Source organism: Siniperca chuatsi, linkage group LG5 (genome assembly GCF_020085105.1).
Source record: "Siniperca chuatsi isolate FFG_IHB_CAS linkage group LG5, ASM2008510v1, whole genome shotgun sequence".
NCBI lineage: Eukaryota > Metazoa > Chordata > Actinopteri > Centrarchiformes > Sinipercidae > Siniperca > Siniperca chuatsi.
In genome coordinates this window covers 8,721,977-8,746,515 of record NC_058046.1, presented here as the reverse complement: position 1 = coordinate 8,746,515, position 24,539 = coordinate 8,721,977, and the positions used below count along the sequence as shown (strand labels likewise).

The window sequence follows — 24,539 nt, the reverse complement described above, 5'->3', positions numbered from 1 at the left end:
TGCATCATTATGACAAAGTATTATGCAATGAGTGGGCCCAGCAATTTTGGTTCAGGTTGCACTGAAGGATTACCCTATGGAGTCTTTGCCTTCTAGTACTGTAGCGCTATGGATCAATGTTTTTACAAGTGGCTCCCCATTTTGCATAATGCACGTGCACGTGGGCACGCACACAAGCACACGGGAGATGTAATACAAAGTCCTGCCGATGGTTTCACACTGTCCCACTGATCAACAGTGGTGGTAAGGTCACGGGCCGTAAATATAGACAGTGCAGGCAGCGTGGTTGCACTGGGGCCTGTACATGAGTTTTTATTAAGGGGGATTAGTTCTTCCAACAGAATCCATGATGATGCGTATTTGAGAGCTCCCTCAAAGAGCAGAACCTTTCCCGTCAAATCTAACTCAATAACCATTTGCTATAAATGATGTAAGTGTTTCTGACTGAACTAGAGGTTTTGCGGTTTCCTACTGAACTGGGTAATTAGCAAGAATAGTAATAGACACCAAGTAACAAAGCATATCCAGTAGAAAAGAAGTGAACTACTGACATGCTCTTTCACTAATCAGGGATCTCTTGGAAAATGCAGTGCAGAAATAGCCATGAGTGTTTAGTCCTAAAGATGACAACAAGATAAAAAATAAACTGGTTTAATAACCATAGCTTCCTGCTGTCTTAGAATTATTGTTGAAACTTTTATTTGCACTGTATCATGTCCTGTTCTAGTCAGATTTGGGCCCACATAAAGACATACCGTTCAGTCAGTCTGCTCTGAGGGACAGACTAGGGTTAATCAGTCCAGTCCAGGCACTAATGTGAGGCGGTAGCTTGTTGGTTTGAGTGACAGAGAGACCCCACTAAGGACCCTGCTGGGCAGAAAGATAGCAGCTCACTAGACTTATCTCCCCCTACCACATCACGCCAACTGACACCCCCTCAGCATCCACTACAGACCCTGTGGTAGGACGAGGAGGGGTGTTGGTTCCATTGACTTAAAACACCACTTATACATTTATGGACTATAATAAACAATCAATTGAACCACCTTTCATTTTAATTTAAGGGTTTCAAACTATTTTAAATACATTGGACAAAGGGTAAGCTGCACCATGATATTCATGAAATGTTTGGTCTACAATAACAGTGCCAGTCATTAATATTAACTTGTACTTGATGTAGTTTCTAAGTCATGTAATTAAAGACCCTTACCTTACTATATGTTTGCACACATAGTAATGATCTGGTTAATGTGCTTTTAAAAGACACAGTCATGTCTTACAAAATGCCACAATGTTTGTAAGAGGGCACACAGCAGGTTCATTGGGCCAAATATAGCCGTTATCAGTCACCGCAGCATGAGTGCGCAGTTCACCATAGTGAGCAGTGAGCATATCAACAACGCATGTGAAGTGTATCTGAATGTGTCAGAGAATGACAGATGAAACCACAAAACCACCAGCTCCAAGAAGACCATTGAGAAAAGGAGCTATTTCCCAGAGTGACCTTAGCTCACCCACTCACAGCATCCTCTCAATCCTGGTTATCAAACCCGCTCATTGTCCTCACATCATCAGTGTCTGGTGAAGTGAAGTGAAGAGAACAGGGAGAGGATGGGCGAGAGTAACAGAACAATGAGCGTGTTCTTTCTGCTCTGTGTCATAGCAGGTGAGAATACTGATGACAATTTTTGGTGATTATATTCAAAATCTGATAACTGGAGAAGGGGTGAAAAACCTTTAAAGATATTGACTGATGGATGTTAATTCTATCCTCTCAGGTATGCTAGCAGAACGCCATACTCTGGATGTGTGTGCCACCTGCCATGCTAACGCCTCATGTGATGACAAGTCAGACGGCTCTGGCAAAGTTTGTAACTGCAAGTATGGGTTTGTTGGAAATGGGAGAACCCTCTGTCAAGGTAGGAAAAAACTTTTTGTGCGTGTATATTTATTTATCATGTGAAGTTAAATGAAGTCTGTTCATGTTTTTTCCAATGAGAAAAGGTTTTGCAATAAGAACTGCAGAGTTTAAATATTGAATTCAAAGTTTAAAAAAGCAATTAATCAAATTCTCTAACTAATATTTTTATATTAATAATTAATCGAATGACTATGTGTAATGTGAAAGGTGTCGCAGATCTTAACGAAGCATTATCATATTCACTATCTTAGTTTAGCAAAATACAGCTGAGGTGATGCCATTAGTTTAGTAAGTATTTAATCATAAACAAAAGTATGATGATGGCGCTAGATGAAAAGTCTAGCTTCATTTCGTGGCAATCCATCCTATAGTCCTTTTTCACATAAGACATTTTGGAAGGAAAAGCACAAATGGAATTAACAACATTATTATTATTATTACTATTTCAACTCCTGCTCTTCTATGTAGAAGTTTAATAAATACTTTTTTCTTCCAGATAAAGATGAGTGTCACATAGGAGCCGGTAAGATCTGTGGGCTGCACACCACCTGCTACAACACATTTGGCAGCTACTACTGTACCTGCCTGACTGGCTACAGCCCTTCTAACAACATGTCCATCTTCATCCCAAATGATGGAACCCACTGCCTGGGTGAGTTTAAGTTGGACCTGGGTCTTTTTTACAAGGGCTGTTTAAGGCGTAAAACTACAGAAAAGGGAATAGGCCAAAAACTGTAAAGTGAGTCATCCAAAAGGTAGGTATGTGAAACATAATTACATTTATAGAGTCACACATAAGAGATTAAAAAATGTAGATTAAAATTAGAAATGATTACATACATTTTTCATTATGTCACATGCTCATTTACCATTGGTTGTGCAGACATTGATGAGTGCAGGATCCGAGGCCTGTGTGGAGAGGGGGGTCAATGCAGGAATCTTGAGGGCAGTTTTGACTGCAGCTGCCAGCTGGGATATCAAATCCACAACGGAGTGGAGCCCTTCCACCCTCACAGAGACAAAGCTTCCTGCAAAGGTAAAACCGCATTAATGGGATTTGGATAAGCATACTGACAGTACATTCAATTTTGTCGCTTTTCCAGCGTGAATATGAATACACTACATACTCAAAACCTGCTTAGTATGTGGTATGGATTTGGGATTTTGAAAAAATCAAGCAAGGGGCAGTATGCTAGATAGACTTTCAAACCCTTTATAAAACAAAATATTCCTACTATGTATTTTGCCTGTTGCTCCACATAAATTGTACTCCAAAGAAGCATCTGGAGTTAATTGCAAATACATTCTAACCTAGTTGCACTTTTTAGATCCCTTAATGTCAGTAGTGTGTGTACCCCTCAGTTTGGTCCTGGCTGGTATAATAGTGACAGTCCGTCTTGAATGTGAAATCTTTTGAGTGAGTTTTGTATGTTCTTGTTCCAATCAGTGGTTGACTGTGGCCAGCCTGCCTCAGTGGAGGACACGGTGCTGCTCTCAGTCACAGGGACCACATACAGCAGTGTGGCCATGTTTGTCTGTGATGAAGGCTTTGTGTGGAGGAGTGGAGACAACAGCTCTGTGTGTGGAGCTGATGGACTGTGGAAAGAACCCACCATGGTCTGTGAAGGTAACAAAACACAAGCAAAAACTCTGTACTTTGCTTTCTCTGCTTTTGGGTGCTTGTAACATTCATGATCTAGAAAGGTGTGTTTATTTGATTGTTTGTCTTTTCAGGAGTTATTAACAGTGTCAGCTAAATGTTTATAAGGTAAATGTGAAACACACTAGGGTTGGTTGATATAATCTCAAATCTATCTTGATAAATTGTCAAATTTATCTCGATCAATTGTATCACAATAAGTATTTTTAGCCACATTAGCAGCATGGCAATGTCAATCTGTCTGTCAATGTCTCAACAACTATTGGATGGATTCCCATAAAATTTGGTAAAGACATTGTCTCTGTAGAGGCCACTACCTCTCCACCCTCTATCGAGCCTCCCGATGTGTCCAACGTTCCCCTTGAGTATCATAACGTCAGTGAGGTTTTCAGTAAGCAGCATGCTCTCTCCCTTCCTCCCCACCAACCTTACGACTGTCCCATTGAACTTCTCCTTGGAGCCCCCTTGCCCTCTAGTCGTCTGTTTAACCTGTCTCGTCCTGCAAGGAGAAGTACATCCACGATTCTCTGGCTGCTGGCATCATCCAGCCGTCTTCTTCCCCAGTGGGTGCAGGTTTCTTCTTTGTTGCTTAGAAACACCGTTCTCTCCGCCCCTGTATTGACTACCGTGGTCTCAATGCTATCACCATTATAATCAAATACCCCTTGCCCTGTATCAACTCAGCCTTCAAACCCATTCAAGAAGCCACCATCTTCTCCAAACTGGATCTACAGACCGCTTACCATCTGGTCAGAATATGAGAAGGAGATGAGTGGAAGACAGCCTACAACACCCCCCTCAGCCACATCAAATACCTGGTGATGCCCTTCGGACTCACCTATGCCCCGCTGTCTTCGAGGCTCTCGTCAATGACGTGCTGCGTGACTTCCTCAACCACTCAGTCTTTGTGTATTTGGACGACATCTATGTTCCGACAACCCAGAAGAACATGTGGTGCACATCAGACAGGTGCTTCAAAGACTCCTGGAGAACAAGCTTTTTGTGAAAGCAGAAAAATGTGAGTTCCATGTCAGTTCTGTTTCTTTCCTGGGCTACATCATTGAATAGGGGCAGGTGAAGACGGACCCAGAAACGATCCAGGCAGTGGTACAGTGGCCCAAACCCAGTTCAGTCAAACAGCTCCAGCAGTTTCTTGGTTTTGCCAACCTTTATCGTCGCTTCATCTATGACTACAATAGAGTGGCAGCACCCCTGACTAAACTTACTTCCCCAGTAGTCCCCTTTGTTTGGACCCCAGAGGTCGAGGCAGCTTTCACTAAACTCAAGTCACGTTTCACATGAGCCCCTGTGCTCGTCCACCCTGACCCCTCACGCCAGTTCATTGTGGAGGTGGACGCTTCCAGCACTGGGGTTGGATCTGTCTTCTCTCAGCCTTCTGCTGATGACCAGAAGCTCCACTCTTGTGTCTTCTCTTGACACCTGACCCCAGCTGAGAAAAATTATGACGTTGAGTACCAGGAGCAGTTGGCCATCAAACTGGCCCTGGAGGAATGAAGGCACTGGCTGGAGGGAGCTGAACAACCATTCATCTTGTGGACAGACCACAAGAACCTGGTCTACATTCAAATGGCTGAACTCCCGGCAAGTTCGCTGGGCCCTGTTCTTTGGTTGGTTCTCATTCACCCTTACTTACCGTCCAGGCCCCGAAACAAAAAACCAGATGCTCTCTCCCAGCAGTTCACCAACGCAGCGTCCTCTTCTGACCCTGAGACCATCCTCCCTGCCTCCTGCATGGTGGGAGCAGTAACTTGTAACGTTGAGTCCCTGGTCAGGGACGCCCAGCAGACCCAGCCAAGCCCAGGTAACACTTCTCCAAACCGCCTGTTTGTTCCTGACTTTGTACGCTCCCAGGTCCTGCAGTGGGCACACACATCTCAGGTTTCCTGTCACCCTGGCATCAGTCGCACTCTGGCGCTCCTGAAGCACTCTGTCGCTCCTGAAGCAGCGTTTTTGGTGGTCCACCATGGTTGCAGACTCCCATGCCTTCATCTCTGCCTGAACTGTTTGTGCTCACATCTAGGCCTCCCACCAACCTCCTGCTGGCCTCCTCCGCCCACTACCGGTTCCTGGTCGACCTTGGTCCCATATCACCCTAGACTTCATTACTGGACTTCACCCTTCCCAAGGTAACACCACCATACTCACCATTGTGGACAGATTTTCTAAAGCAGTACACTCTGTGGGTCTGCCTACACTCCCCTAAGCTCTGGAAACATAAGACCTCCTGGTTAACCACATCTTCCGCCTCCATGGGATCCCCACCGGCATCATCTCAGACTGCGGACCCCAGTTCATTTCTCAAGTTTGGAAAGCCTTCTGTCAAACCCTCGGAGCCACAATGATTCTGTCCTCTGGTTATCACCCACAGACCAACGGTCAAGGGGAGCGAGCCAAGCAAGACCTCAGTGCTGCCCTTCACTGTGTGGCTTTCCGGAAACCCCTCCTCCTAGAGTACTCAGCTGGCTTGGGTTGAGTACACCCACAACTCGCTGTCAATCGCTGCCACAGGTATGCCACCATTTCTCTGTGCCATGGGTTTACAACCTTGCTTGTTCCCAGCCCAGGAGGATAAAGTCTCGGTTCTCTCTGTCCAAGCCCACCTTCATCGTTGCCGTAAGGTCTGGAAGGATGCTTGGGCAGCCCTACTACCCCCTACTGTCACGGCCATGACAGTGTGTGTGTGTTTTGTGCCCTGATCACTGCTTGCTTGCCTGTCTGCCTCCCGTTTACTTTCATCCACCATCATTCTCCTATTATCTAATAAACCTCCTGCGTTTGAGTCCAGCTTTCAAAGCTCATCGTAACACTGTCAAGGTACAGTCACTGTTTTATCAGATCATTTTAGAGTTTTGAAAAACTGATCCAAGGCACACAGATTTACGTTATCTTCGTTTTTTTCTTTGCACATTGAGATACCTGAATAGAGTAAACTGAAAGGGAACAAATCTGAATGCAGGTGGTACATGGTTGTGGTGCCTGTTATTCCTTGTAGAGACCTTGTGTGGAAGTCCTCCTATAATTGAATCCACTGAGCAGGTGTGAAACAGTAATTCAACCCCTGGTAGCACTGTACTCTATTTTTGTAAAGAGGGCTTTCATAAGAAAAGAGGACATAATGTATCAATCTGTAATGAAAAGGTAAGTGGAACCCCCCCGCCCCAACTCTGTCATGCCAAGGAAATTTTTTAACAAGGGCTGTTAAAGGGGTAAACTAAAGAAAAGGGAATAGGCCAAAAACTGTCATGTGAGTCATCCAAAAGGTAGGTATGTGAAACATAATTACATTAATAGAGTCACACATAAGAGATTAAAAAATGTAGACTAAAAATGAGAAATTATTACAGACATTTTTCATTTTTATGTCACATACTCATTTACCATTGGTTGTGCAGACATTGATGAGTGCAGGATCCCAGGCCTGTGTGGAGAGGGGGGTCAATGCAGGAATCTTGAGGGCAGTTTTGACTGCAGCTGCCAGCTGGGATATCAAATCCACAACGGAGTGGAGCCCTTCCACCCTCACAGAGACAAAGCTTCCTGCAAAGGTAAAACCGCATTAATGGGATTTGGATAAGCATACTGACAGTACATTCAATTTTGTCGCTTTTCCAGCGTGAATATGAATACACTACATACTCAAAACCTGCTTAGTATGTGGTATGGATTTGGGATTTTGAAAACATCAAGCAAGGGGCAGTATGCTAGATAGACTTTCAAACCCTTTATAAAACAAAATATTCCTACTATGTATTTTGCCTGTTGCTCCACATAAATTGTACTCCAAAGAAGCACCTGGAGTTAATTGCAAATACATTCTAACCTAGTTGCGCTTTTTAGATCCCTTAATGTCAGTAGTGTGTGTACCCCTCAGTTTGGTCCTGGCTGGTATAATAGTGACAGTCCGTCTTGAATGTGAAATCTTTTGAGTGAGTTTTGTATGTTCTTGTTCCAATCAGTGGTTGACTGTGGCCAGCCTGCCTCAGTGGAGGACACGGTGCTGCTCTCAGTCACAGGGACCACATACAGCAGTGTGGCCATGTTTGTCTGTGATGAAGGCTTTGTGTGGAGGAGTGGAGACAACAGCTCTGTGTGTGGAGCTGATGGACTGTGGAAAGAACCCACCATGGTCTGTGAAGGTAACAAAACACAAGCAAAAACTCTGTACTTTGCTTTCTCTGCTTTTGGGTGCTTGTAACATTCATGATCTAGAAAGGTGTGTGAAGGTAACAAAACACAAGCAAAAAAAATTGTTAAATAATTTTTCCCCTTCTAACATTATATAAATATTCATGATTATTCATCGGCACGTTGCAAGTCTGTACTTTGCTTTCTCTGCTCTTGGGTAACATTCATGATCTAGAAAGGTGTGTTTATTTGATTGTGTGTCTTTTCAGGACTTATTAACAGTGTCAGCTAAATGTTTTTAAGGTAAATGTGAAACACACAAGGGTTGGTTGATCTCAAATCTATCTTGATAAATTGTCAAATGTATCTCGATAAATTGTATCATAATAAAAATTGTAACAATAAGTATTTTTAGCCACACTAGCAGCATTGCAATGTCAATCTGTCTGTCAATATTAATGTTTCCCTTAGGATGAATTGCAATAATTTTAATGACTAATTAACTTTTCATCTAGCACCATCATCAGGTTAAAATTTGTCCAATACTTTGGTTTATGACCAAATACCTGCAAAAACAAATGACATTCCCATCAACTAAGATGGTAAAAATGAGCAAGTTAGCATTGTCACTGTGAGAATGTTAGCATGCCAATGTTAGCAATTAGCTTAAAGCACCGCTTTTCCTAAGTACAGTCTCACAGAGCCTCTAATATGGCTGTAGACATAATTTCTACAAAGACACAAAGAGCACATAAATTGACCTCACAGTTACAACAATACGATGTAAGCAATTATTAGTGCCTATAAATAAAAGAGCAAGCATGATGAGTGTTTTTTAAAGGATAGGTTCACAGTTTTCAAAGTCTTTCTTAAAACAATAGGACTGTGGATTTTGTCCTCCATCATATCTATTGCAATCACATTAGGAAGAGATCTCTTCATGGCCAGTATGAACAGGATAAATGATTAAAAGTTTATATGGGCACCTAACTATTGTTTTAAGACAAACTTGAAAAATCATGAACTTATCCTTTAAGCCTTAAGGGAATGATAATATAGCCCAATAAATCTCCCACTACTGACTGCAGGGTTTTTAGTGAGCACAGGTATCATGAAAGTGACCTGTCAGACAGAATACCTGGAGATTATCCAATGAATATGGTTTCATGCAGCATGTCACTGCTTTGGCTCTCAGATGTTGACTGTGGCTCTCCCCCTGCCCTCCCTCACTCTTATGTGCTGTGGAATAAGAGGTCAAGGATGGGCACTGAGGTGCTTTATCAGTGTAACCCTGGATATCATAATGTTGGAAAGGGCAATGTATCCATCTGTACTGCTGCTGGACAGTGGGAAAGACCGTCCATGCTCTGTCAAGGTACAATCACTGTTTTATTAGATTGTTTTAGAGTTTTGACAAACAAACTGATCCAACGCACACAAATATACGGTATCGTCCTTTTTTTTTCTTTGCACATTTAAATACCTGAATAGAGTAAACTGAAAGGAAACTAATCTGAATTCCAGTGTTCATGTTACGTGGTTGTGGTGCCTGTTATTCCTTGTAGAGATCTTGTGTGGAAGTCCTCCTATAATTGAATCCACTGAGCAGGTGTGGAACAGTAATTCAACCCCTGGCAGCACTGTACTCTATTTTTGTAAAGAGGGCTTTCATAACAAAGGAGGACATAATGTATCCATCTGTAATGAAAACGGTCAATGGACCCACCCAACTCTGTTGTGCCAAGGTAATTTATACAATGAATGAAATGGTTTTCTTTTCAAATATGAAAAGGCAGGAAACTATTTCTAGTGCTTTCTGTCATGTCTTATTGTGTAGCTAGTTTTAGGCGAAATTATTACTAAATTAAAAGTGCTTTACAAAAAAATGACACTGGCCTGCACACCCACACCGGTGTTTTCACTTATCCTGGTTTATTAGTCTGTGCATGCCCACACAGTCCTGAGAAGAGCCAATCAACACAAGTGAAATCACCTGTGTGTCTGTATTATGGAATTGGTGTGCAGGGCAGAGATCCTTATGTGAACAGAACTACCATTTGTTTCAAATTTATAGCAGTTCATGAGAATAAAACTTGTATTTTATGTACTCAAAATGTTTTTTTAAATTTTTTTCATAATTTTTGGAAATATGTATAACCCCCCTGTGTGTATAATTTTTGTCCCAGAGATATTATGTGGGGATCCTCCTGTACTGCCTCACACAGGGCAAATGTGGAATGGCTGCTCCAACCCTGGAAGCACCGTGACTTACTACTGTAAAGTAGGATTTTATCACACTGGAGGAAATAACATATCATTGTGCACAATTAATGGTTACTGGACAAAACCAAACATCTCATGCAAAGGTAACAACTTGCTCAAAATTGTTGTTAATGCTGTGGTTGGTTTTGTTTCCATTGCGATTGTCCAGAGTCAAATAATAACTGTTTTCCCTCAATTAAATAATGCAATATCCATCCTTGTAGAAGTTGACTGTGGTGTGCCCCCACCCATCCCTCATTCAATCATGCTGTGGGATAATATCTCTACTGTGGGCTCTCAGGTTGTTTATCAGTGTGACTCCGGATATCACAACGTTAGAGAGGGAAATGTGTCAGTTTGTACTGCCAGCGGAGAATGGGATGGAGCCTCTCTGCTCTGTCAAGGTGATAATGACATTAGTCTACACAACAGAGTATTGGGTTAACTGCCTCAAATAAAAGTAATGATGCAATCATCTCAAATGTTGACAATACATCATAATTTGCATGCTGTAACTGAACAGTATGAATGTTACTGTCATCATTCATCTGCCATTTCAACCATTATTTCAAGTGTGTATTGTATCTTGTCTCATAGATTTTAACATTTTGACATCTATCTACAATGCTACAATGACTTGTCTTTTTGTTGTAGAAATCAATTGTCAAGAGCCTGTTTTTAAACCTCATGCTAAAATGCTATGGAACGGCACATCACACATTGACAGTGTGGTGTATTACCAATGTGAGGAAGGATATTACACCAGGAGCCTAAGAAACTACTCAGTATGTGGAGAGAATGGACTGTGGGAGGATATTGATCTATGGTGTGAAGGTGCAATGTCTGATGACAGATATATTGATAAACTACTTTTAATTTCAGAATATTTGTAGCAATTTGAACAAAATATGTAAAGCAATAGTTTGACATTTTGGGAAATATCCTAATTAGCTTTTCTTTTTTTTTGCTGAGAGTTAGATGAGAAGATTCTTGAAATTGTCCGTTCAATGTAAGGCTACAGCCAGAAGGCAGTTAACCTTGCTTAGCATAAAGAAAGGAAACCGAGGGAAATAGCTAGCCTGGCTCTGTTCAGCAAAATCAGCAGCACCTTAAAAGCTTAGAGATTTTACATTTGTTACCTTTGGACAGAGCCATACTAGCTGTTTCCCTCTATTTCCAGTCTTAATGCTAAGATGAGCTAACTGGCTGCTAGCTGTAGCTTCATATTTACCGTAGAGACATGAGAGTGATATTGATCTTTTCATATAGCTGTCGGTATAAAATTGAATAAGCATATCTCCCAAAATATCAAACTCTTGCTTTAAAATATAAGTATTAGTAGGCCTATATTGCTTTGTAAATGCCTAGTTGAGATATGCAAACGTAGTAGAGTCCCAATACTGTACTCTATAAACTTGCATATTTATTTGAGGATTTATTCTTTGCATATGAAGCACACATAAGTGTAATATGTACACAGAATAGAATTTGCCACTAGTTCTCTTTATGTTGTGTTTTTCTCTGTGATATAAATATACCTGTTAATAGCACACAGTCTGTGCTAATTCATGTCTGTATGCAGAAATAAGCTGTGGTCCCCCACTAAAGCTCCCCCATAATAAGCTCCTGTGGGATCGCACCAGTAGGCCGGGCAGTGTGGCGCTGTATGAGTGTATGGATGGATTTTACCAGGAGAGTGGAAATAATATTTCAACATGTTTACTGTCAGGAGAGTGGGAGAAAGTATCTGTAAAGTGCAAAGGTACAGTGATAATCTCATACATAGACAACATTAACATGTTTTCATTTATCTGCTAAGTAACTGATGGATGCTCAGTTCTACATTGCTTCAGTTGTGGTTAGAGGCTCTGTTGTATATTCCTGCTTGGGCTCTATGTTCTGTGCTTGTTGTAGCTTTTGAGGTAAATTGAGTTGAGTTGATAATGTTTTGTAACTTTTCACATTATCCAAAAATTTTTCTGTGGGTCCATCCACTGCTGAATGAATGTTGAGGAATGTTGCATGTGATGTTGACTTCACTCAGCAATGGCTGATTCTTCCAGCGGAAGGCATTGGGAACCCAAACAAAGATAGACATAGATACGTGTATTCTGTATATAACCATGCTTATAAAGTCCCACAATACTTCAATCAATTAGTTAACCAATCAGTGCAATTGTTTTCCTAGCTAAATGTGGCCCGGTTCCCTTCCTTGCCAACTCGGAGGTGGTGTGGCATAACAGAAGTGTTGTGATCCACCGCTGTGTGGATGGATATCACAGCTGGAGGGGCAGCAACGTCTCTTTGTGTGGCAGCTCTGGGGTGTGGCAGAAAGCTACACTGAGATGCATAGGTGAGTAAAAACATAACCCCGCTAGGAACATCTGTAAGTTGCAATGTTCATTAGGCCTCACAAAATAAAAGCACCTGAATAGGTATGATGCTTGTGTGATGTTATTGATTTGCATATCTGTAAAGGTATTTGTAATGACAAAAGGTGAAGGTAAGGTGTACCATCACTCTATTTTCATTCCCGTATCTCTTACAGAAATAAAGCCACCTATCAATCACCTATTTGTCCTCAATGAAAACTGTCTGCATTGGAAAGCAGAGAAGTATGAGGAGGACACAGAAGTTTACAAGGTAAAAGGAGATTTGATTATCCTTTCACTGTAGTTGCTGTTTATCTTTGACCATATTTGTATTTAATTGCCAGCATATAGTAAATAGGTGCTTTCAGTAATTTCTTAACCTTATTCTCTGGTTATATAGTGCCTTGCGAAAGTATTCGGTCCCCTGGAACTTTGCGACCTTTTGCCACATTTCAGGCTTCAAACAAAGCTATGAAACTAATTTTTTGAAGAATCAACAAGTGGGACACTCATGAAGTGGAACGAAATTTATTGGATATTTCAAATTTTAACAAATCAAAAACTGAAAAATTGGGCGTGCAAATTTATTCAGCCCCCTTAAGTTAATACTTTGTAGCGCCACCTTTTGCTGCGATTACAGCTGTAAGTCGCTTGGGGTATGTCTCAGTTTTGCACATCGAGAGACTGAAATTTTTGCCCATTCCTCCTTGCAAAACAGCTCGAGCTCAGTGAGGTTGGATGGAGAGCATTTGTGAACAGCAGTTTTCAGTTCTTTCCACAGATTCTCGATTGGATTCAGGTCTGGACTTTGACTTGGCCATTCTAACACCTGGATATGTTTATTTTTGAACCATTCCATTGTAGATTTTGCTTTATGTTTTGGATCATTGTCTTGTTGGAAGACAAATCTCCATCCCAGTCTCAGGTCTTTTGCAGACTCCATCAGGTTTTCTTCCAGAATGGTCCTGTATTTGGCTCCATCCATCTTCCCATCAATTTTAACCATCTTCCCTGTCCCTGCTGAAGAAAAGCAGGCCCAAACCATGATGCTGCCACCACCATGTTTGACACTGGGGATGGTGTGTTCAGGGTGATGAGCTGTGTTGCTTTTATGCCAAACATAACGTTTTGCATTGCTCATCACCCTCTTCCACATGTTTGGTGTGTCTCCCAAGAATCTTTAAGAAATGGCTTTCTTCTTGCCACTCTTCCATAAAGGCCAGATTTGTGCAGTATACGACTGATTGTTGTCCTATGGACAGAGTCTCCCACCTCAGCTGTAGATCTCTGCAGTTCATCCAGAGTGATTGTGGGTCTCTTGGCTGCATCTCTGATCAGTCTTCTCCTTGTATGAGCTGAAAGTTTAGAGGGACGGCCAGGTCTTGGTAGATTTGTAGTGGTCTGATACTCCTTCCATTTCAATATTATTGCTTGCACAGTGCTCCTTGGGATGTTTAAAGCTTGGGAAATCTTTTTGTATCCAAATCCGGCTTTAAACTTCTCCACAACAGTATCTCGGACCTGCCTGGTGTGTTCCTTGTTCTTCATGATGCTCTCTGCGCTTTAAACAGACATCTGAGACTATCACAGTGCAGGTGCATTTATACGGAGACTTGATTACACACAGGTGGATTCTATTTATCATCATTAGTCATTTAGGTCAACATTGGATCATTCAGAGATCCTCACTGAACTTCTGGAGAAAGTTTGCTGCACTGAAAGTAAAGGGGCTGAATAATTTTGCACGCCCAATTTTTCAGTTTTTGATTTGTTAAAAAAGTTTGAAATATCCAATAAATTTCGTTCCACTTCATGATTGTGTCCCACTTGTTGTTGGTTCTTCACAAAAAATTACAGTTTTATATCTTTATGTTTGAAGCCTGAAATGTAGCAAAAGGTCGCAAAGTTCAAGGGGGCCGAATACTTTCGCAAGGCACTGTATGTGAATGTGTATAGACAGTTTAGCATTTACCATGCAATTACCATACTGTTTTTTTTTAATCTTCATCTATGGAGGGTTTTGTAACCCTGACTGATGCCACATTCGATGTAACCATTCCAGGTGACATATATAGGATCCAGAGACTATCAGAGGTCTTTTCATGATGAAAGGAAGCGGTTTCTGAGCTCCAAGGCTGACCAGCTGGAACTCTGTCTGTACCTGCTTCCAGTCACAAACTACAGCATTTCAATCACTGCAGTGTCTTCCAGATACACGGCCACCATCACCACTAACACCAGTTTACCAGGTATCATTGTACAGCCTTAAATTTACTCTACTCTAACTAAATGTTTTATCAGCTTTCTGGAAATATTTAGGTCTAATATAATTATATTTCCTTTGATGCAGTCTTTTTTATACTGAGCATTGCACATTAAATATTATAACATTTGACAGTGCCTCCAGCACCAGTTGTCTACTACAGAGAATTTGAGACTCCTGTACCAACTTTGAGGCTACACAGATCACCCGACACACTGGACCCAATAAGGTAAGATGGCAAGATACAGTATTGGACTCATATGTTGCAGGCAATGGAACACACTGATTGGGGATGTGAACTGGGAGGTCTCAGTGTACATGATATTTTGTGAAATATTTCTCAAATTTCTCATTAACACCTTATGAGATAAAATAGACAGTCATGCTTCAAATGACTTACCAATGTCCCTAATTTATAATGGTGGTTGAATCTTTATGATTCAGTACAATACTTGCAGCTTTGTTGAATACTTGATTCAGATTGGCCCACGAATGCACATAATTTACTGTACTTTTACTTAAAAAACATAAACTTTAAAAAAAAAAGTAATCATTTATAAAACATCATAATAAATCTAGTTCATACCACATTCATGACACCCAAACACCACAGAGAAGCAGGTATAAGGGCTAGAGCTAAACCAATAAATCAGCCAGGTCAATGTTTCAGCTGATATTAGCTTATTGTACATGTATATCAGTATCTGTGTATATGTTGGCCAATAAATGACAAGATTTTGCAGTAAAGAAATGCCAAACTAGGTTTGAGTTAATTTAGAGACAGTGTCAGCATTACATAGTTTGTCCATTGTAGCATGTTCCTTAATCAGTTCTTTAAAAACAAATCTAAGGGATCCATATCAAGATTGCTTGTTTATGTTATGTGTTTATGTTGTAAAAAAAAAATTACTATAGGCCGCTATATCGTTATCAGATCTTTTAAACTCCCACATATCGATAACAGTTTCGGCCACAAAATCCAGTATCGGTCGCTATGTTCAGGTGTTACAAATCTTTCTTGTAAAGAAATTCATGTGTTAACGTATCTTTATTTATGGCCATATGGATAGTAGGATATTAATTTGTAAATTGTAAAGCCACTGAAAATGTATATCATCATACTAATAAACCTAAATATACAGTATAACTCTTTCAAATCAATTGTGTGTATACTGGTTTTATTACTTTATGTAAAGATCATAGTAAAGAGATCACAGTGTATCTAAAAAAGACCACATTTACAAAAAAAACCCTGTTTACCCAAATCTTCATCCCAAATAAATATGGCCATTGTATATTCAAGTTTAAATGTTGCTTGTTGCACCTTCAAAATAAGTGATTTTTTTTGTTCTTCCTTTGGCAGTTTGTACCAAGTGTTTGTGCTTCATGTAGAGGGGATTGTGATATTTGACTGTTCCTCTCCGGCGAGCTCAGACCCCTCAAGCAAAGTAAAGTCCTCAACAGAGTACATCACTGCTCAGATTGATGTCAGACATGTTGGTACAGAGATGAACTTTACTGTAGGGGATGAACTCCACTATGGAGGCTTCTTTAATGCCCCACTGGAGAATGGCAAGGACTATTATATCATCTTACGAGCGGTCAGTCAGTGGAAAATGGTGGGTGCAACTACTATATAGTATGGTATAAAATGACTGAGACACTGCATCAGACTTTACAGTTTACTTGTTAAAATGCCTGAATGTTTTCTCTCCTAGGCTTTAAAAAGTTCCTGTGTCCTGTGGGCTAAAGTAAGAGGTACTTCACTGGCCAAACTACCCAAACCCTATAGTGTAATTTTTAAAATTAGAGAAAGGACTTTAAAATGCAGTGTAAAATGCAAAAAACAAGCAGATGTAGAAAGTTGCCAGTTACTCACACGCAGCATTTCCTTGTGCCAGGTATATCCTATGTTCTGAGGGTTTCATCTCTGTCTGCTGCTGCTGCGTCAATAGGACTGGTTGCCTTGGTCACTTTGGGTGGCTACAGTTACACCTGGTATGGAAGATAGCACAATACGGTGCATTACCCACCCTGTTAATGTTTTTTTTTTATGTGTGAAACAACATTGACATAAATGTTCACAGACCAAAGTCATTCTAGTGTTTCTAGAATTTCAAAAATGAAATACATGCATGCTCTGGATATTTCAGTTTTAATATATTATACGTTTTATTTATTAACATAGTAGGGATTGTAATCACACATAAATGTTCATTTTTATTTTGTTTTTGGTGACAAAATGCAGTAATCCTGTATACAGTGAAAGTGGCCTGTTACATTTCACTAATGAATGACTGTAGGCTACTGTAGACACAGATTCAATTTCAATTACATTTTATTTATATAGCGCTAATTCATAACAGAATTTATCTCATTGCACTTTTCCTATAGAGCAGGTCTAGACCGTACTCTTTATAATATTATTTACAGAGACCCAACAATTCCCACCATGAGCAAGCACTTGGCAACAGTGGCAAGGAAAAACTTCCTTTTAAGAGGCAGAAACCTCGAGCAGAACCAGACTCAGGGTGGGCGGCCATCTGTCGCTTCCACTGCTGGTTGGGTTGATGTTTAGCACAAGTTCAGGTAAAACACTGCACAGTACTTATAATTATAATTTAATGACCTGGTTTCCCTCTGTCTTCTTTTCCAGGTGTGTCAAGAAGACACGACACTCCTAAGTTCTGATGAGTCTTGACTTCCTACCTGTACATTTTGTTTTGTACTTTTTGTAAATAATTTTAATAAATCTTTTTTCGGTAACTCTTGGATATGTACTGAATGAATCCTTGAATGATTATTGGATGTGAATATGTACTTGGAACGTGGTACGTGGTACTCACCACAAATGTGATGGCATGGTTGGTTCTCAGAGTGTTAATTTCGGCCCTGTTTAGGACATGATATATATATATATATATATCTGAGTTCCAAAAACCTACAGGTTCAAAACTGACGAGACTCATTCCAGAGGAGCTCCAAACTCCAAAGCCCCCAGTTGAGTTAGATGTTATGTTATAACAGTAATTTTGGCTTGAATTTAGGAAAAGTATTTAAAGAGAGGATGAAGTTCAGTAAAGATGGAAATACATTCACAGATTTCGAACTTCCCGGATCAATAAGTCATAAACCAGAACATTGCTTTAGGCTGCCTTCATGAATTGACACACACAATCCATCATATATTTACTAAACTGCTTCTTCTGAGAAGGATGAAAGTGAGCCCTTCCCAGTGGTCAGTAGTTGTAAGGTGGGGTACACTCTGAACAGTTTATTGGTGCATTACAGTCCCAAAATAAAAATGTTTTTTAGGAAATTATTTGTGAACCTCCATTTGTTTTTATGACCAATAAGTGAAAAGATATACAATCAAAATAGTCAATCAAATATAGTGTCACCAAAATCACTTCACACATACACAGTCTCCTGTTGATTATACTACAACACAGTTTGAGAGAAAAAAGTTTTTTGTATAATTTTGGGGATTTGAATTTTGTTACATATATTTTGTTTTCATGTGGTTAACTTTAGGTCTGGAGAATTTAGGGATCCAAAGGTAGTAGTACACTTATAAACTGCATGTCAGGGAAAATCTAGTCCAGCCACAAGAGATTTCAAACAGGCATAAGTGAAGCTGAAGTTTGTCAAAACAAGCATGAAGTGAAGCAACAAAAAAAAGAAACAAACCAGATTTGTGCAACTGAAATGAACATCTGTCCATAGTTTTCTTTTTTTTTTTTTTACTTTTTGACTCTTGATAGATGTGTGGTATTTTACTGCATCAAAACATATCGTGTTTGTTGCTGTAGTTTATTGAATTGAGTCCCAATTCATGCCCCAAGGCCGCTGCTTTGAGTGATTGAAAAACGAAGACGTTTTTCAAATTATAGTAAGTGTTGTGACCAACAGGAGACCAGTTATGTGTGAAGCGATTGTGGTGACTCTACACTGTATTTAGAGTGAAGTTATTGAATATTTTTTGTAGTATCTCTTTTCGGTCTGTCCCTGTGTCTCACAGCCGGCTGAACATAGAGACCAGTGTTATTGTCCAGGAGGACGGCTCGTTTTGGTGAAACTTAGGTTGTAGTTCGTCGTTGTCTACCTTAATAAGATTGGAAAGAGGCGTCGCCGTCGTTTGTTTTAACAATGTTTCGCTTATGAGTTATTGATCCGGGAAGTTCAAATCTGCGAATATATTTTCAACTTCGCCTTACTAGAGGATGAGAGGCGATCATATAAATTGTACTGGGCCTTTAAATTGGTTTTGCATCCGGAGCAGCTCCTTTATATCCCCAGTCAGACACAAGCAAGTGTCCTTCCGATGACAACCCGCCTTTAACGGGTGTGTTTACAAGGGGTTAACAGGTACACAACACTTAATTACTGTGTCAACTAAAGTAAAACATGATAATATAGCTAGTTAGTTAGCTGTGTGTTGCATGTTATCAGACAGCCTGAGATGTCGGCTAAAGAGTGGAGGAGTAACGTTAGGCCAAAGGGAAATAGGGAGGCGACTTGTGACTGATTGTTTACATATAACGTTATAGCTAACGTTAGACATGGAGAGTCACTTTATACAAGATAACTTTTTTGTCTTTCTGTAACCCGAAGAGTAATGCCCAGGCTACCTATTTTCCTCAAAAGAAAGCTAATATGTTAACATTACGTTACCGGTGGAGCTAAGCTAACATTGATGCGGCCATAGGTTCAGACAATTCAACTCGGACAGCGAAAACCAAGTGCCATTGTCCGCTAAGAATTGTTCAGACAGTTTTGCATTAATGTCTTGTTTATCGGCAAACCTTAGCAACTCTATAACTAATATAGCGTAATCTTTTTTTTACCATTTAATGTAATTCGGCTTTCAGCTGTAACGTTAAGCATTATTCAACAATATTTAATCTTTTTCGCTTAACGTTACACGTTGCTCACCACTGTTACCACCAGGCAAACCACTTAGTTATAACTTTAGAAGTTGCTACAGTTAAAATTTGTTGTTACTATTTGTTTGAGTGCATGAACGCCGAACTGAAGAGCGGACAGTTTTTCTGAAAATATTTTGAAACAACGGTATTTAATTAACTAACTAGCTTATGAAACAGACACGCATGCTCGTGTTAAATTGGCAGGTTTTCGAACTGAGTTTGGTTCTACGTTCTCTGTCAGCACGCGCCACGTTTGATGAAGCTTATAGTGATAAATGTGATTTACGCAGGTGGTGGGAGTAACATAAATCAGCTCTTTATCTTTAATTAAAATGTCGACTGTGTCTCTGAATGTAGAATGATTCCTTTCTATGTCTATGAAGCAGAGTTTAATGTGAGGAGTGGCTACAGTTGTCTAATATTTACAGACAAAATATCAAATTCACACAATTTATAGTGTGCGACTGTTCGGGAGAGATGATGCAGTCTCTGTATTTGTCCTAAACAGGTGCACTGCTGCTGGCCTTAGGTTCACTATGGCCCAGAACCAGGTAATCCTGCAGTTCCGCTTCGCCACATTTGGGGACTCCATGCTGCAGAAGATGAACCTCCTACGACACCAGAGGCGCTTCTGTGATGTTACTGTGCGCATCAACCAGCTGGAGGTCCCTGGTCACAAGGTAGTGTTTGCTGCCGGCTCCTCTTTCTTGAGGGACCAGTTCATCCTTCAGCAGGACTCCAGGGAGGTCCAGATCTCCATGATCCAGGAGGCGGAGGTGGGCCGGCAGCTGCTGTTGTCCTGCTACACTGGTCAGCTGGAGTTTCCTGAGCTGGAGCTGGTGCATTACCTGACAGTGGCCAGCTTCCTCCAGATGGGTCATATTGTGGAGCAGTGCACTCAAGCTCTCAGTAAGTTCATCAAACCTCAGCCTGCACGTCAGCTGGAGGTGGATGTAGATATGAGGAGGGAGAAGAGGGAGGAGGGTTTATCCTCCCAGGCTCAGAGAGAGCAAGAGCGCTCTCAGATTCGGACTGTCCTTGAGGAGGAGGGGGAGGAGGAGGAGGTGGAGGATCAGGTTGGGGATGACAACAATGACGATGATGATGATGACGACGACGACGATGATGTGATCATACAGCCTAAGTCCCCTCTCCAGATCTTAGGCAGACGTCCAAGGCCAGGTATGGTGGAGAGTGACATTACTATAGTAAAAGTGGAGTCTGTGTCTGACGTAGCAGAAAACTCTATCACTGGTCACTTCCCCACCAGCCCACCTGCTGCCCTCCACTCTCCTGAGCCCCAGCACTCCCTCATCAACTCCACTGTGGACAGTCGTGGCAGTGAGATGGCGGTTCCACCGGGCGTGGCCGGATACCCGCTCAGTCCCCCTCCTCCATCTCCTCCAGCAGAGAAACACAGTGGGCACCAGAGGAACTACGACAAACCTCTGCAGTGGTACCACCAGTGCCCGAAGTGCGCCCGGGTCTTCCGCCAGCTGGAGAACTACGCCAACCACCTCAAGATGCACAAGCTGTTCATGTGCCTCCTGTGCGGCAAGACCTTCACACAGAAGGGCAACCTGCACCGACACATGCGCGTCCACGCCGGCATCAAGCCCTTCCAGTGTAAAATCTGCGGTAAGACCTTCACCCAAAAGTGTTCTTTGCTGGATCACCTAAACCTGCACAGTGGGGACAAGCCACACCGCTGCAACTACTGTGACATGGTTTTTGCTCACAAACCAGTTCTCCGCAAGCACCTCAAACAGATCCACGGGAAGAACAGCTTTGACAACGCAAACGAAGGCAACCTGCACGACGGGGGGCTTGACTCGTTTTTATAAGCTTTGTTGGAGGCCATCAGTCATTGAAATGGGCATGATGCAGACTTTCCCTCAGATGGGAGATTACTCCAATGAGTAGGGCTGTCACGATTATGAAATATTAGTTGACTATTGTTGTACAAATAACTGATTAACGATTTTATTGTCTCTGTTCATTTTATGCCATTATAGTATATGCCTAAGAGTATCATAATACACATACAACTTAAGAGGAAAAGCCTTTTGTCATTGAACATTGGAACGTGTACATTGGGGGGGGGCGCATCTATTTTTTTATAGATGCAGTGGGGCAAAAAAGTATTTAGTCAGCCACCAATTGTGCAAGTTCTCCCACTTAAGATGAGGGAGGCCTGTAATTTTCATCATAGGTACACTTCAACTATGAGAGTCAGAATGGGGGGAAAGAATCCAGGAAATCACATTGTCTGATTTTTAAAGAATTTATTTGCAAGTCATGGTGGAAAATGATTATTTGGTCAATAATCAAAGTTCATCTCAATACTTTGTTATATACCCTCTGTTGGCAATGACAGAGCTCAAATGTTTTCTGTAAGTCTTCACAAGGTTTTCACACACTGCTGCTGGTATTTTGGCCCATTCCTCCATGCAGATCTGCTCTAGAGCAGTGATGTTTTGGGGCTGTCGCTGGGCAACACAGACTTTCAACTCCCTCCAAAGATTTTCTATGGGGTTGAGATCTGGAGACTGGCTAGGCCAGTCCAGGACCTTGAAATGCTTCTTACGAAGCCACAAGCCTTCGTTGCCCGGGCGGTGTGTTTGGGATCATTGTCATGCTGAAAGACCCAGCCACGTTTCATCTTCAATGCCCTTGCTGATGGAAGGAGGTTTTCACTCAATCTCACAATACATGGCCCCATTCATTCTTTTCTTTACACAGATCAGTCGCCCTGGTCCCTTTGCAGAAAAACAGCCACAAAGCATGACGTTTCCACCCCCGTGCTTCACAGTAGGTATGGTGTTCTTTGGATGCAACTCAGCATTCTTTCTCCTCCAAACACGACAAGTTGAGTTTTTTACCAAAAAGTTCTATTTTGGTTTCTTCTGACCATCTGACATTCTCCCAATCCTCTTCTTCATCCAAATGCTCTCTAGCAAACTTCAGACAGGCCTGGACATGTACTAGCTTAAGCAGGGGGACACGTCTGGCACTGCAAGATTTGAGTCCCTGGTGGCGTAGTGTGTTACTGATGGTAGCCTTTGTTACTTTGGTCCCAGCTCTCTGCAGGTCATTCACTAGGTCCCCCCGTGTGGTTCTGGGATTTTTGCTCACCGTTCTTGTGATCATTTTGACCCCACGGGGTGAGCCCCAGATCAAGGGAGATTATCAGTGGTCTTGTATGTCTTCCATTTTCTAATACTTGCTCCCACAGTTGATTTCTTCACACCAAGCTGCTTACCTATTGCATATTCAGTCTTCCCAGCCTGGTGCAGGTCTACCATTTTGTTTCTGGTGTCCTTTGACAGCTCTTTGGTCTTGGCCATAGTGGAGTTTAGAGTGTGACAGTTGTGGACAGGTGTCTTTTATACTGATAACGAGTTCAAACAGGTACCATTAATGCAGATAATGAGTGGAGGACAGAGGAGCCTCTTAAAGAAGAAGTTACAGGTCTGTGAGAGCCAGAAATCTTGCTTGTTTGTAGGTGACCAAATACTTATTTTACCAAGGAATTTACCAATTAATTCATTAAAAATCCTACAATGTGATTTCCTGGATTATTTCCCCCCATTCTAACTCTCATAGTTGAAGTGTACCGATGATGAAAATTACAGGCCTCTCTCATCTTTTTAAGTGGGAGAACTTGCACAATTGGTGGCTGACTAAATACATTTTTGCCCCACTGTGTGTGTGTATGTGGGTTTGAAAGAACACTTTACCCTATTTCTAGTAGGTTATTCATTATTTCACCATTTTAATTCACCACCTTATGTTAGTGTTTACTCACAAATGACTTTAATCTGCTCCCCTTGCTTTTCCCTTCAGTTCTCATTTCCCCACACACACTCGCAGACACACACCTACTACACCTCTGTCTCACCGGATTGCCCCGCTCCACCTCTTTCTCCGTTGACTCTCTCTGTCAGCAGTATGTTTTATAATGTCGCCCAAAAAACTTTGGGCGACCTGTGGAGGAGGCTTGTTGTTAATGACGTTGCCTTTTGACACAATCAAAACCAACGTGTTACCAATGACACCGGCACCAACAGGTGCACTTACAAGCTTTTACTAAGCAGCATAAGTAGGCCAACATTAAACAGGAGACTCTCTCTGTGTGTGTTTCTCTGCAGAGCATGTGTGATTGTCAGTAGACAGCACGGGAGGGGTGAAAGCGAGGGGAGATTAAACATTAGTTAATCGATCGCGGATGGCGTCGTCTTTTTATACAGGTGAATGGAAACGATTCTAATGATGTAAAATGATCGCGGTCGGCTCAAATAATCGCAATCAGGCGATTATGTAATAATTGTGACAGCCCTACCTACGAGTCATCCTAAATTTAGCAGTTCAAGAAACTGACAGTTTATAGGAAGATGGAGCATAGAGCCTGTTATTCTTTGTGTGAGAAGCCAACGATTGCATTATTAAAGATGGGCAGATGAGTGAACATGATGGCTGGTTTCCCAAAATGTCAGCCTCATTCTGATGGATTTAACTGGTCTACATTTCACTGTAGCTTCATTACTGTGGACTTTTTTGTAGATGCTTTCATATCGTACTTGAAAATTCAGCACTGAAATCACAACATAATGACTGTACTTCATTAGTTTTATTGATGATGATTAACACGTCTTTGTGTCTACATTGTCCAATGAAAAATATCCATGTATATTGTGTATACAGTCTACTGTAGCCTTTCTTTCTTACCTGTGTGAATATCACAACATGAACTTCATAACTAAAAGAAACTTGAAAGCGGGAGGGTTGAAAAATATTTTATTGAAGGCAAGCTACACCAGTGAGAAATGGGATGCCAAAGTGTCTATGTGAACTGAAATGGTTCTTTTATACAGACTTTATATCTGAGGTACTATTGGACCAAAGTGACATTGTATCTGTCCTGTGTTCATGGAAGTCAGTGTGTGCTAGGAAATTAAAAATTGACTCTTAATCAATGTTGGTTTCA

General features: G+C 41.3%; 3 protein-coding genes across 13 annotated transcripts; all 3 read left to right on the top strand.

The window, feature by feature from the left end:
- Positions 1–15: 15 nt before the first annotated feature.
- susd1 (sushi domain containing 1) lies at positions 16–17,390 on the top strand. 9 transcript variants are annotated; one of them, XM_044198150.1, is made up of 21 exons: positions 16–1,666; positions 1,779–1,919; positions 2,418–2,573; positions 2,805–2,957; positions 3,369–3,548; positions 6,995–7,147; positions 7,559–7,738; positions 8,923–9,102; positions 9,293–9,472; positions 9,914–10,093; positions 10,214–10,393; positions 10,644–10,823; positions 11,572–11,751; positions 12,178–12,342; positions 12,538–12,632; positions 14,424–14,610; positions 14,760–14,853; positions 15,988–16,243; positions 16,343–16,382; positions 16,526–16,622; positions 17,281–17,390. In XM_044198150.1, exons 1-21 carry the CDS (start codon positions 1,612–1,614, stop codon positions 17,306–17,308), a joined length of 3,060 nt encoding a protein of 1,019 aa, XP_044054085.1. In that variant the 5' UTR covers positions 16–1,611; the 3' UTR covers positions 17,309–17,390. The 9 variants fall into 9 exon arrangements, 8 of the variants coding, with proteins under 8 accessions (XP_044054085.1, XP_044054082.1, XP_044054083.1 ...); XM_044198147.1 differs by having other exon boundaries at positions 9,914–10,393; XR_006378178.1 differs by having other exon boundaries at positions 9,914–10,393; positions 16,343–16,622.
- Positions 3,680–6,988, top strand: LOC122877061. The gene is made up of 2 exons (XM_044198178.1): positions 3,680–5,728; positions 5,971–6,988. The coding sequence occupies exons 1-2, from the start codon at positions 5,169–5,171 to the stop codon at positions 6,050–6,052; spliced, it is 642 nt and encodes a 213-aa protein (XP_044054113.1). The 5' UTR covers positions 3,680–5,168; the 3' UTR covers positions 6,053–6,988.
- Positions 17,077–24,528, top strand: zbtb26 (zinc finger and BTB domain containing 26). Of its 3 annotated transcripts, none has more exons than XM_044198161.1 (2): positions 17,077–17,213; positions 20,061–24,528. In XM_044198161.1, exon 2 carries the CDS (start codon positions 20,089–20,091, stop codon positions 21,394–21,396), a length of 1,308 nt encoding a protein of 435 aa, XP_044054096.1. In that variant the 5' UTR covers positions 17,077–17,213; positions 20,061–20,088; the 3' UTR covers positions 21,397–24,528. The 3 variants fall into 3 exon arrangements, with proteins under 3 accessions (XP_044054096.1, XP_044054095.1, XP_044054094.1); XM_044198160.1 differs by lacking the exon at positions 17,077–17,213 and adding an exon at positions 17,541–18,992; XM_044198159.1 differs by lacking the exon at positions 17,077–17,213 and adding an exon at positions 19,008–19,946.
- Positions 24,529–24,539: the final 11 nt, after the last annotated feature.

What these genes read in the sequence shown, in the direction of transcription:
- susd1 (XM_044198146.1), top strand. Translation starts at nt 1,612, where the DNA reads ATGGGCGAGAGTAACAGAACAATGAGCGTGTTCTTTCTGCTCTGTGTC. An exon ending in TCTGCTCTGTGTCATAGCAG is followed by an intron (nt 1,667 to 1,778) that starts GTGAGAATACTG and finishes CTATCCTCTCAG; the next exon opens with GTATGCTAGCAGAACGCCAT. An exon ending in GACACACTGGACCCAATAAG is followed by an intron (nt 14,854 to 15,987) that starts GTAAGATGGCAA and finishes TTCCTTTGGCAG; the next exon opens with TTTGTACCAAGTGTTTGTGC.
- LOC122877061 (XM_044198178.1), top strand. Translation starts at nt 5,169, where the DNA reads ATGGCTGAACTCCCGGCAAGTTCGCTGGGCCCTGTTCTTTGGTTGGTT. An exon ending in TGGACTTCACCCTTCCCAAG is followed by an intron (nt 5,729 to 5,970) that starts GTAACACCACCA and finishes TATCACCCACAG; the next exon opens with ACCAACGGTCAAGGGGAGCG.
- zbtb26 (XM_044198159.1), top strand. Translation starts at nt 19,924, where the DNA reads ATGTCTATGAAGCAGAGTTTAAT. An exon ending in TCTATGAAGCAGAGTTTAAT is followed by an intron (nt 19,947 to 20,060) that starts GTGAGGAGTGGC and finishes TGTCCTAAACAG; the next exon opens with GTGCACTGCTGCTGGCCTTA.